Here is a 12,726-nt window from a genome sequence, read left to right as displayed (position 1 = left end):
TTACATGTCATTTGCCAAGTAATTTTAAATAATTTGACATGGCATTCATTCTGTTAAATTTAATGACTACTTTAATAGTAAGGAGGTAAATGTCAAACTACGAAAATTGAGAATGTTATTTTTAAACTTTTAAAAATGGGGGAAGAGGATTAAAGTGTTTTTTTTTTTGGGGGTTGTAATTTTTTTTGCTACAAAAAATGGGGGGTTATAATTTTGCGAAAAATACAATAATACATAACGATCATCTACAAGTTTTTTCAGGACCATCCATCTACTCCTCCAGTCCTTAATATAAGACCTATTCAACTAATTTGATTAAATTAAAGAAATTGGATAAGTTAGTTAATTATAAGAAATATGCCATGTTTTTTCTAAAACACCATAATTATTTTTCTTAATATCCTCTCTCCCTCTTCTACTTCATTATGGTTGAGGAAGTATCCATAGGAGTAATTTAGAAATAATTGATAAATATGATAAATAGGTCTTATATTTAGGATCAAGATTAACTCAACAATTAGGTTCTATATTAAGGACCGGAAGAGTTTCTTTTTTTTTTTTTTGGGAAACCATCAACCAACAATTTTAATTAAATAAGTGAATGATGTATATTGTTTTCAATTAATATTCATAATTTAATTTAAAAGATTATTTTGAAATTTTTTTTGCCAAAAAATATTTTGAAGATTAATGATTTAGGAAAAATTAGGTTGACAAAAAAAAAATAGATTTAGGTAAAACTTGAACTACTATTGCAGATTAAAATCTTTTTCAATTTTTCTAAAACAAAATCTAAATTAAAAAATATATTGATATAGAATCTATAAAAACAAAACAAAACATTCTCCTCAAGATAGGGATAAGAGAATCGTTGATAATAGTATCAAAGATAATCAAAGTAAAAGAGAAAAAAAAAGAATATAGAAAATTTAAGATAAATACCAAAGATTTTAAACCGTTATTTCTGTTATATTACTATTATATCTCATCTTTTAATTGATCTTTTCCAAGTCCAAATTAAATACGAATATATCGCCTACTTACCCTATCCATATATATTATTCGGTAACGTAGATCTAAGTAGTGATCTCTCTGAGCTTCACAGTTCTATCTGTGAGTGTGTGCTATTAGATTCTTGGTCTTGTGCTTTAACTTGTGTATTCATATCTTTTGTCGATTTTCTGTTTAATGTTTCAGATTAAACCCTAAAAATGGCTAAAGATCAATTGAGGGTTCTTCAAGCTCTTGATGCTGCGAAAACACAATGGTATCACTTTACGACGATTGTGATCGCCGGAATGGGTTTCTTCACCGATTCCTACGATCTGTTCTGCATTTCCATGGTCACAAAGTTACTTGGCCGGATATATTACTACAAAGAAGGCTCTCCTGAACCCGGTTCGCTTCCGTCCAATGTCTCCGCCGCCATAACCGGCGTCGCCTTCTGTGGAACCCTAATCGGCCAACTCTTCTTCGGGTGGCTTGGAGACAGGCTGGGAAGAAAACGTGTCTATGGCATAACCTTAATGCTCATGGTTGTTTGTTCTATGGGATCTGGTCTCTCTCTAGGATCGAACCCTAAAGCTGTTATGGCCACTCTTTGCTTCTTCCGATTCTGGCTCGGCTTCGGCATCGGCGGCGACTACCCTCTCTCCGCCACCATCATGTCGGAGTATTCAAATAAGAAGACTCGCGGGGCTTTCATCGCCGCCGTTTTCGGGATGCAAGGGTTTGGGATTCTTGCCGGCGGCACTGTCGCGATCATCGTCTCTGCAATTTTCAAAGCTTACTTTCCAGAACCACCGTATCAGACGAATCCAGTTTTATCCACAGTTCCAGAATCCGATTATGTCTGGAGATTGATTCTCATGTTCGGTGCTGTCCCAGCGATTTTAACTTACTATTGGCGTATGAAGATGCCTGAAACTGCTAGATACACCGCCTTGGTCGCTAAGAACACGCAGCAAGCAGCTTCTGATATGTCCAAAGTTCTTCAGGTTGAGATTGAAGAAGCAGAAAGTGATCGGAAAGTTACTGAGAATAATTTGAGTGGTAAGAATAACGGCGATAATCAGTTTGGGTTATTCTCGAAGCAGTTTCTTCGTCGTCATGGGCTTCACTTGCTTGGAACCACGACGACGTGGTTTTTTCTGGACATTGCGTTTTACAGTCAGAATCTGTTTCAGAAAGATATATTCAGTGCGATTGGTTGGATTGCTGATGCGAAGACGATGAGCGCCATTGAAGAGGTCTTCAGGATCGCCAGAGCTCAGACGCTTATAGCCATTTGCAGCACTGTGCCGGGATACTGGGTCACAGTGGCTCTTATTGATCGGATCGGAAGGTTCTCGATTCAGATCATCGGCTTCTCCTTCATGACGGTGTTTATGTTTGCACTGGCCATTCCTTACCAACACTGGACCATGCCGGGAAACCAGATATGGTTCGTGGTAATTTACTCGCTGACGTTCTTCTTCTGTAACTTCGGGCCCAACTCTACGACATTCATCGTGCCGGCGGAGATATTTCCGGCGAGGCTGAGGTCTACATGTCATGGAATCTCAGCAGCGGCGGGCAAAGCCGGAGCAATAGTGGGATCGTTTGGTTTTTTGTATGCTTCAAACACCATTGGAGTGAGGAATGCTCTGATAATTCTGGCAGTGATTAACTTGTTAGGGTTGATGTTTACCTTTCTGGTGCCGGAGACCAAGGGAAAATCACTGGAGGAGATTTCCGGTGAAGGAGGTGAGGAAGATGAAGAAGAGGCTGGTGATGTTCCTAGAGACTACAGGATTGAAAATATGGCTTAATCTTGCGTGGGATACTCATCCTTTCGGCTTTAATTTGCTGCTTAATTTCTACATAAAATAGGCATATTTTTAGTTGGGACAAAGCTTGTAAGTTTTAACATAGGACTAGTTTTATAAGATTGCATTTAACCTGTTTGTTTTGGCTTCACTGGACCTGTTAATAGGCGTTCAACATGTTAGTAAACAAATCTTGTTAACCTGCACAACCAAGATGCACCCATCTTGGTTCAACCCATCAACCCGTGAGCTGACCAATATTTGTTTTTGTATTTTTAAAATTTTTAAAAAATACTATAATTATATTATTATATATAATATTCTATTTAAAAAATTTTTGAAAATACCTATATGGTTTATTTGATACTTTCAATCAAATATTTTAAGAAAAATAAATTTTTTTTTTGGGATATTGTATAAGAAAAAATATTAAAAGATACAAAAATTTAAAAAACAAAGGTAAATTATTGTTGATGAGTTGGCAAGCCAACTGACGAACCTACCTTGGTGGGTTTCAGCCAACCTACTTTCAAACAATACTTTCTAACCTAACTCATATGAGTCCAACCCATCACAAGTTGCGGATTGCCCGTATTGCCACCCCTAGGCTTCACCTCTTCAAAACTATAAAACCAGAGTCTTAGCGATTTTCATAGTTACATGCACTTAATTTTATATAAGATTGAAGGTATTTTCTCCATTTGCAATTGTTTTTAAGGTGATTGGTTAGATAAGTTTGATTAAGTAATTAGGAAGTTCTATGCTATCACACTCCTTAATATATATATATATATATATATATATGGGAACTAAAAAGTTAGATAAATTACTTAATTACAGTATCTCCTCCCTAAACTAGATTTATAATACTCATCCGGTCCTTAATATAAGATCTAATTGTTGAGTTAATTTTGGTTTTAAATATAAGACCTATTTCTCATATTTCTCAGTTTTTTCTAAATTAAACCTATAGATCTCCCTTAGCTATAATTAAGTAGAAGAGGGAGAGAGGATATTAAAAAAGATTATTATAGTGTTTTAGGGGGAAAATACCATATTTTTTATAATTAACTACCTTACATAATTTCATTAATCTAATTAAATTAGTTAAATATGTGTTATATTAAGGACTAAAGGAGTATTAGATTATATATCAATGTAAAAATTAATAAATTAGTTTGTGAAAAATGATAACTATAAAAAATAAAGTGGAATGAGATTTTATATAAAATTTAACCTCAAATTAGTTTTTATATTAGGAATAAGAAGGAGTAACTATTAGGCTTATGAGGTGAAAAAAATTAATATTTTAGATATAAGACACGTTATATTAGAAAGGAAGAATTACAATGAGGTCCTATATAAGAAAAAAATTACAAAACAAGTCCTAAAGGTTATTATTCTTCATTTTAGAACTTGTCATTACAGACTGCTCAGGTTGTTATTGGACATTCTAGTAGTTATTTCTCTTGCACGGGACTTGATTGTAATTCTCCCTATTATAAAACACACATGATAACAGAGTCCTTATATATTTCAGAATTTCAATGTTTGGTATGTGTTTTTTCAGTTATAAGTATATCCTTAATTATGTCTTATTTTCTCTATATTAAATAAAAGTACTTTAGTTCATTATGTGAATATTTTTATACAGATGAATGATTTCTATGATTGGTAAGTATTTTCTCTGTATTTGTATACATGGATTGCCCGGAAAGACTCTTCCCCCTGCAAGAGTCTCCAACGTAGGATTGGTAAGGTTGGATATAAGTCACGCCACATGTGGCTTGGCATATTTAAAAGTAGAATGTGATGTAGGCCTTTTTAAAAGCATATTTCTCTTAGTAAATCAGGCATTGATCTATAATAAATCTATTAAGACTGTTAAACCGGCTTAGGTCTGTTATAATTTTTTTTGTACATACTATAATTTTAATTAATAGTTAATTTCTCCATTTGACTCCTGTTTTTTATATAAAGTCGACTGTTTTGATGGAGATTGGCATGATATACACTACTACAAAAAAGATAATAATTAACGGTTTTTTTGGTCATATTTGGCAGTTAAAAACCGTCAAGTATGCCAGCATCATATATTTGTTTGGGAAATATTTGATGGTTAATAATTGTCAAATATATTTGGTAATGTTTAATGATTCTAAAGTTAAAATCATCAAGTATTTGTTACAAATACTTGATGGTTACTCAAACAACCATCAACTATTCTCGATTACTCTTAAAACCGTCAAGTATTAGGAGAATACTTGACGGTTACTACTAGAACCATCAAGTGTTCTCCTAATACTTGGTGATTTTAGACAATAACTATCAAGTATTTTTTTTTAACACAAGTACTGCTTTTCTAGTAGCCCCCCTGCAATATAAAATTTCATACAAAGCAGTATTTTTTGAAAGACAATACCAGGCCAGCATCCAAACCAATATACAGCAAGCAATAACTCAGTCATATGAATGGTTATGTACCACACAAAAAATTTACATTATATACATCTTAATAACATAACAAACCAAATGTCATACAATTGTGTCAAGTCAAATCAAAATTTTCACTACTACAAAAAAGAGCTCTCACAACACCAATTGACCGTGGTTATAAGAAAAAAACATTGTAAAAAACATGAGGGTGCCATTTTTGTAATTATAGGGAAGTAAATTTTACTTTTCATGGTGGTTATCCAAAAAACCGACATGAAAGTTCTTTTTGCGGTGGTTTTCTTAAAACCCACCGTAAAAAAAACTGCCATAAAAAGTCTATCAGAATTTTAAAACCCCATTTATCGTGCGAAAGTTTTCACTTTTCAAAATTGGAGCTCATAGTTCCCCATTATCGTTCGCACTTAATTTTTTCCATCCTCCTATCTTTGCTGGTATTTATCCTTTCCTTCTATCATCTCCTCCATGTTCTTCCATCACCGTCGCTCTTGCAGTTGCTGTTACCATCGCCTCATCCTCTTCATTCTTATTTGTGAGTTTTTCACCCTTTCTCCTCCATTCTTTCCATGGGTTTCATAGTTTTTATGGTTTGGTTGTTTTCTTTGATTAAAGATATCATGTTTATTCTGAGTTTAAATAGATCTGATTTTTGTTCCTCTTCCTTGTTTAAATATACTTTAATACTTGAAAGCTTGAATAGATCTAATTTCTCTCTCCCTCATTTTGTATATCAAAGTTTAGTAGCTTGAAATTCATGAATTTTATCATATTTGAGTCTTTAATTTTACCTTTATTAAATCTTAGTGGCTTCAATCTAGTGGTTGAATACAAACCTAAGTGGTACTATTACGACGGGAAAGAATCTACATTTGCTCCATGAGAATTATTTGAACTTGTGACAGAATATTGGTTGATTGATTCTCAAACCCCTTCCTTTGGGGCTTTGTTTTCCCGTTCCATCTTGATCAATAGGATGAAAGGTAAACTAAAAAAAAAAGCTTTTCATGCGGTTATTTAAATAACCGCCGTGAAAAGTCACATACCACGACGGTTCTTAAACTGCCATGAAATCCTCTATATTTTACGTCGATAGCATAGACGTTGGTCTCAAAACCATCGTAAAAAGCTTATTTTAACCATCGTTAAATGTCTTTTTTGTAATAGTGTTTAATTTGGACAAGCATAAAAAGCTAAAGCAAAACAACAATTCCAAAACCAAAATTTGCCAATTGCTAATAACCACAACAAAATTGAATTTACTAAAGCAGTCTTCTACTTTCCTATCTATTTTGTGCCCACTGAGGGTACAAAGCCATTGCTAGCTCTTCAGTGATTTCTTCCATCTAAGTGGATGAATACACTGTGCAATATGTGTAGGCAAAGTACTGTATGCAAAAGCAAATTGAAGTTAGATATAAATGTAAAGCTACACATAATTCTAAAGCATATATAAATTGAACTTTAACAAATACATATTACTTTTGCAAGGATTGTGTCGGAATTGTGCATAATTATTTCCTTCATGAATTTCATCATGCAATACCCACATTCAGAGCTTTTGTTTGGCTGACGTGGGCACTACAAAGAATTGGGAAATGAAATTATATTAGTGAATAATATAAATAAACCATATCTGGTAGAATAGTAAATAATCGTAATGAATACCTTCACTTTCTTCTATGGGAAGACTTTGTCGAATTGGTCGTTTTTGACTGGGGGCAGGGTAAGGCTTGATCTGCGTGGTATAGCCACAGAGCCCTAAGCAGACAATAAAATTTTATATTAATGACTCTCAAAAATTATATTGAAGCAAGAAATTAAATTAAATACGAAAAATAGATATAAATTTTATTTATTAAACAATGAAACCATAAATGATCGATTGGTCAGATCCCTATGAAGAGAATCAAGATACCAAATCCATCACTTTGTGGGATTGACCACAATCAACATCTAGTGTCCCCTAAGTATAAGAAAGACAATTAAAACAATTACAAAATAATTAAAAATAAAAGAATTTATGAAAGTTCAGTATACTACTCTTGACAGTAATGTGACAAAAACAAAATCTCCCTTGTCTTTGCTACCCTAAAAATGAAGATATCCGCCAAATCTCTGGATAAGTCTCTCCTTTTCATATCAGGGCTGTGGCCAGCAAAAGTGTGGGGGCTAATAATCTTGAACTTGTAACCAAGGCTACTAGGGATTATAAAATTCTTGTAAAGATCAAGAAACAAACAGATCAATAAAATAAATGTTCAAGTAGTTAAGTATTTAATAAGAAATACCTTATATAAAAGTTACAGGCATTTGTGCTGGTCATTCCATACATTAGAATTTCCTTGAATACGTCATTTGTGACGTAGTCTGACAAGGGTTGATCATAGATCTTTGGCCCAGACTCTAGGGGAATCATTAAGGGATCATCATATTGTAATCTAGCCTCAACTATATATTCCTCAAGACAAATTTGGAATCTTGATGATATCGCTTGAACGGGCTCAGAGGGCTGCTTCTGTGGCGATGATAATGAGTGATCGCCCAATAGGCTCTTCTTCCCCTTAGACTGACAAACAAACTGTTAGTAACTAAAACAGAGTTTATTTTAAATCAATTGAAGGCTTCAACCTATACATATATACCTTTGAAGGATGTCTTAATGTAAGAAGACGGCCAAGCCAAGCAACAAACTACCCACTGCAAGAGCCACTGTCTCTGTATCTGGGGTGGGCATCGAAAGGTCATAATTAGGATCAATAACAGTGTTCAACTGTGCCCTCACATAATCAGCAGGGAAAGGCACATTATGAATCATGCTCTCCCCTAGTAAATTGAACATGCAGCCTATTGCAACCATGTGATATTTAGGACTATCTACCACACACTGAACGTCCGCTTTACCCTGAAGAAACATAGGAGAAAAGTTAGTGTGATATGAAAATAATTGAATGTAATTGTACAAACACAAGAAGTATTATACCTCAGGTAGCAAGGGGAATGTGTAGCTGTTTTTGCCACTTGGGCTGAGATTCAAAGCCAGCTGTGGTGCTTGATTCTTGATCAATTGATCGATTAGGAGCACTTATGCTTTAACTTGCTCCTTTAACTAGCATGTTCCATCCTTTAGCTCCATAAACTCAACAGAGAAAGGCGTACATGATGAAGAGGGCTTTTGTTAGTACCTGAAGTAATCCCTCTTGGTAACTCCATAATCGACGCCTCTAAGAAGACTAGGATGGTCAGGAGTTCCCAATGCCCTCCTCAATATATCCTGGTTATCTGCAAAATATGCCTCTTGTGAAACTTCCTGGGACAAACTCTCCTGTGCTACAAACATTCTTAGTACTGATACTTTAAGATATTTGATAAGAATGTGAGGATTATTTGATTTAGAACAAAACTCACTATCTTGTCTATAACCTCCTTGACGCAGGGATTATCAATTTGGCCATCTTTATTTTGCCTGGCCAATGCCCACAGCATCTGACGGGATACAATGGCGTCTAATCCCTCATTCTGAGTCACCTCTTCCTTGAGACCCACATAACCCAAGTGCGCTTTTTGATAAGGATATTCATTTTTCTTTACCCTTTCCTTATTTTGGGTACTTAATTGCTACAAAAGCAAAGTAGATTCTAGTTAAACAGTATATAGATTAAACAAAATAGACTATTTAATTTAGAATTAGGCATAAATATTAATTGAAATTGACTATCACGACATGACGTCACAAAAGCAGCACAATCATCTAGTTTGACCAATTCCCGTATCAAGCTGGGAACCTTAAACTTATCGGCTGTGGAAGGATCCTTCAAGTACTTGTGTGTCACAAAATATCAGAAAGAGCACAATGCCCTTCCAACTTTTCTCAAAACAAACTCCTTCCTACTCTCATCTATATTAAATCCAAACTACAAAACACATAAAACAACACATTAGTATGCAGCAGTTTGTAAGAAAATGAAATTTGAGTTTTTATAATATCTTATCGATACATCTATCCAAATAGCATCCTGCATTGAATGAACAACCCTCCTCTAGTGCTGCACAGTGATGGGCACAGTGGTTCGTGCTACTGCCCCAATATAGCTAATAAACTTGTTTGATCATATAACTTGTCCTTACTTATTCCACTGTACTTGAAATTTCTTTCCTTTCGTCCTTGCTTTCACCACCTCTTGCATGACACAAAGCTCCCTCTGTATGCATGATGCTTCTTCCTACAACTGTCTCTCTTGGTCGGAGGCATTCCCGGGTTGAGATGGATTGTCAGTACTAGATCTATTATTGTCTGTCATCTGCAATGAAATTCAATTCAAACAAAATGAATCAGAACCCATTAAATGAAAATAAAGTCATTAATGACAAAATTGACTTAAACAAATTTAAAACAAATAAAAATTAACTAAAACAAAAATAAGAGAATTTACATGCATGTTTAACTAGATCTTTTCCTTTTTCTACTCTTAGCATTTTGTATATTCTTCCTGGTTTGAATTGTTCTGATGTTCTTGCGAAACACTTTTTTTCTCTTTGAAATCCATATTCCGTCATTGTAATCATGCTTGATGTATATGGATTCATCTTCATTTAAAAGAAATTCAAGTGATGTCCCTTAAAATGGACCATTTTCAACTGGATTGTCTTCATATCCCATCTCCTCATTCATTTTATTGGTCAATAAATTAATAGACCATCCTTTAGTAACCGGGTCTAGGCCATAGAGAACTTGCGTAGCCTAAGAAGCCAAAATGAAAGGCTCTTCTTTGTATCCTTCTTTATTCCAATTCAATTCTATGAACCCTAAGTCATCAATTCTCAATGTATTATTATTGTCCACCCACTTGCAATTGAATACCGAAACGCTAAATTCAATGTAATCTAACTCCCAAATATCCTCAATCACCCTAAAGTATGACATAAGTGCATACATAGGATTTTTATCTTTGGCACTCGATATATGCATGGTATTAGCTACAAAAGTTATGCCATTATTTTGCTGTTTACTCCAATCATCTTGCTCTTTAGTATAAAAAGTAAACCCATTGATGAGGTAGCTTGTGAAAGAAATCATATGTTTGCTTGGTCCATCTACCAACAACTTTAATTTCTTCGAAACTGAATTAGGATCAACATTATACTTGCCATGCACGTGCTCTCTCAACAAAGCTATAAATTGTTTATTGTGTTTTGGTGTGCCAACTTTCAAGTTTATTGGGATTATCCCTCTTAAGCTCATCAATATGCTTGTCCACATAGTCCTCAATCTCTTTAGAGTTGTACAATACATATAGATGTGCTTGCTCTCACTGCTGGTTTGAAATAGTAACAACTTTCTTCTTGTAATCCCTTCTCCATCCATCCTTCCCCCATGACGACATAATAGAATCCCAATATCACTTGTATTTTTTAAGTACCGGGTACAAAATTCAATAGCCTCTTCACAAATATATTATTCTACAATACAACCCTCTGGCCGATTCTGATTTTTCACGTACCCTTTCAATATTTTCATGTAACGCTCAACTGGATACATCCATCTTAAATACACTCGGCCACACAGTTGGACCTCTCTAACTAAGTGGATGGTTAGGTAGACCATGATGTCAAAAAAGGCTAAAGAAAAATACATTTCAAGTTTGCATAACGTAACTATAATTCAGGTTTGCAATCTTGACAATTTACTGGGATTAATCACTTTACTACAAAGAGACTTAGAGAAAAAAACATAACTTCATGCTTGTAACTCACATCTTATCAGGTAAAATAGCATGTATTGTCATTGGAATAAAGTTTTCTATCAAGACATGGTAGTTATGAGATTTTGAATCTTTTAGCTTCAAATCCTTCATTAAAACAAGGTTACGAAGAGTAACCTTTCGACACTTTTATTGCAGGAAGAAACTCACAAAAGCTACTTTTTCCTTTTTTAGAAAGCATGTAAGCTGTCAGACGAAGAAATATACGAGTTCCCTTATCCTCTAGTGCCAAATCCTCCCTTATCCCCATCTCAACCATATCTAGCATCGCATTTATACTATCTTTAGTCTTTCCTGAAATATGGAGTAATGTGCCAAACAAAGTTTCACATAAGTTTTTCTCAATATACACAACATCAAGAAATGCATCACATTCAGGGTCATCTAATACGGCAACACAAAGAAAATAGATATCTTCTTCCACCCACTTGTCCCAATGTGCCTCACAAAAGGTTTTTCAAATTCATAATCTATATCTTTCACCTTTTGAAATACGTCCTTTCCAGTCAACAATGTAGTGCCTTACTTTCTTCTGAATTTTTATTGAAATATTTTTTAATCGCCGGTAAGAATGACCATGATGCAACCATCTATGATATCCCATATATGAATTTTTCATTCTATGCTTCAACTTTATGGAATCTGTGCTTTATTCACAAATAGGACAACTAAGTTGCCCTTTAATGCTATAACTTGAGAGATTACCATACGTAGGGAAGTCGTTAATTATGCTAAACAAGATGGCTCTCAACTTGAATGTTTTTTTCTTATATGTATCATATATATCAACTCTATTCTCCCACAATAGTTTCAAGTCTTCAACTAATGGAACTAGATATATATATATATATATATATATATATCTATATCATTTCTCGGTTGCTTTGGCCTAGAGAATATCATAGACATCATCGAATGCTTACGCTTCATGCATAGCCATGGAGGAAGGTTATATATAAACAAAATCACAGGCCATGTGCTATGAGTGCTGCTTTTCATCCCATACAAGTTCATCCTGTCGGTGGCTAAAACAAGGCGTAAATTTCTATCTTCTTCCCAAAATTCAGAATACTCAATATCAAACTTCTTCTATTCTAGAGAATCGGCAGGATGCCGAAGCATGCCATCTTTAATCCTTTCATCCGTATGTCACCTTGAATTTCTCACATCTTTTACATTACTATAATCTTGGCACAATGGGAAAATACCATAATGCCTTTGTAACAGCCCTCGTAACAAGTGGTAATTAATCATTTCCAAAACTATAATTAATTCTTTGAAGATCAACAAATAGAAAAGAGCTAACCAAAAAAATTTAGGTAGTAACTATGGTAGAAAGAATAAATCATACAATGAAGAACATTACCATAGTTATAAAAGACTTCACTAATTACTTGGAAAAGTCACCCATGGTAAAAAGAACAAGACTAATCAAATAGAAATCTACCGTAGTTATTAATAATTTATATCTATAATCGAGCAGTAGCCATTATTCCATAATAGCAAACATAGTTAAAGTAACAAGAAAATAATCAACACTTGGTTTTTCAAGTATGTATCAAATCCATCATAAAACTCTAAGATCCCACAAATACAACTAAAATCAATCATGAATAGACTAGGGCATTTGAAGTCACTCAAAATGACTACCACTATTGCCTACAACAATTGCAATCCCAAATAAAATTCATATATATATCAAAAGT

General features: G+C 34.2%; 1 protein-coding gene across 1 annotated transcript; it reads left to right on the top strand.

Moving 5' to 3' along the window:
* The first annotated feature begins 1,211 nt into the window (after positions 1-1,211).
* On the top strand, positions 1,212-2,810 carry LOC114751902 (probable inorganic phosphate transporter 1-7). The gene has a single exon (XM_028940594.1). It carries the CDS (start codon positions 1,212-1,214, stop codon positions 2,808-2,810), a length of 1,599 nt encoding a protein of 532 aa, XP_028796427.1.
* The last annotated feature ends 9,916 nt before the right edge of the window (positions 2,811-12,726 follow it).

This window comes from Neltuma alba, unplaced genomic scaffold (genome assembly GCF_004799145.2).
Source record: "Neltuma alba isolate B1F8T4 unplaced genomic scaffold, ASM479914v2 tig00007154_pilon, whole genome shotgun sequence".
Classification (NCBI taxonomy): domain Eukaryota; kingdom Viridiplantae; phylum Streptophyta; class Magnoliopsida; order Fabales; family Fabaceae; genus Neltuma; species Neltuma alba.
This window is presented reverse-complemented; position numbering and strand designations above follow the sequence as displayed.

Excerpts from the sequence above, each read along its gene's own strand:
- LOC114751902 (XM_028940594.1), top strand. The coding sequence starts at position 1,212 with ATGGCTAAAGATCAATTGAGGGTTCTTCAAGCTCTTGATGCTGCGAAA.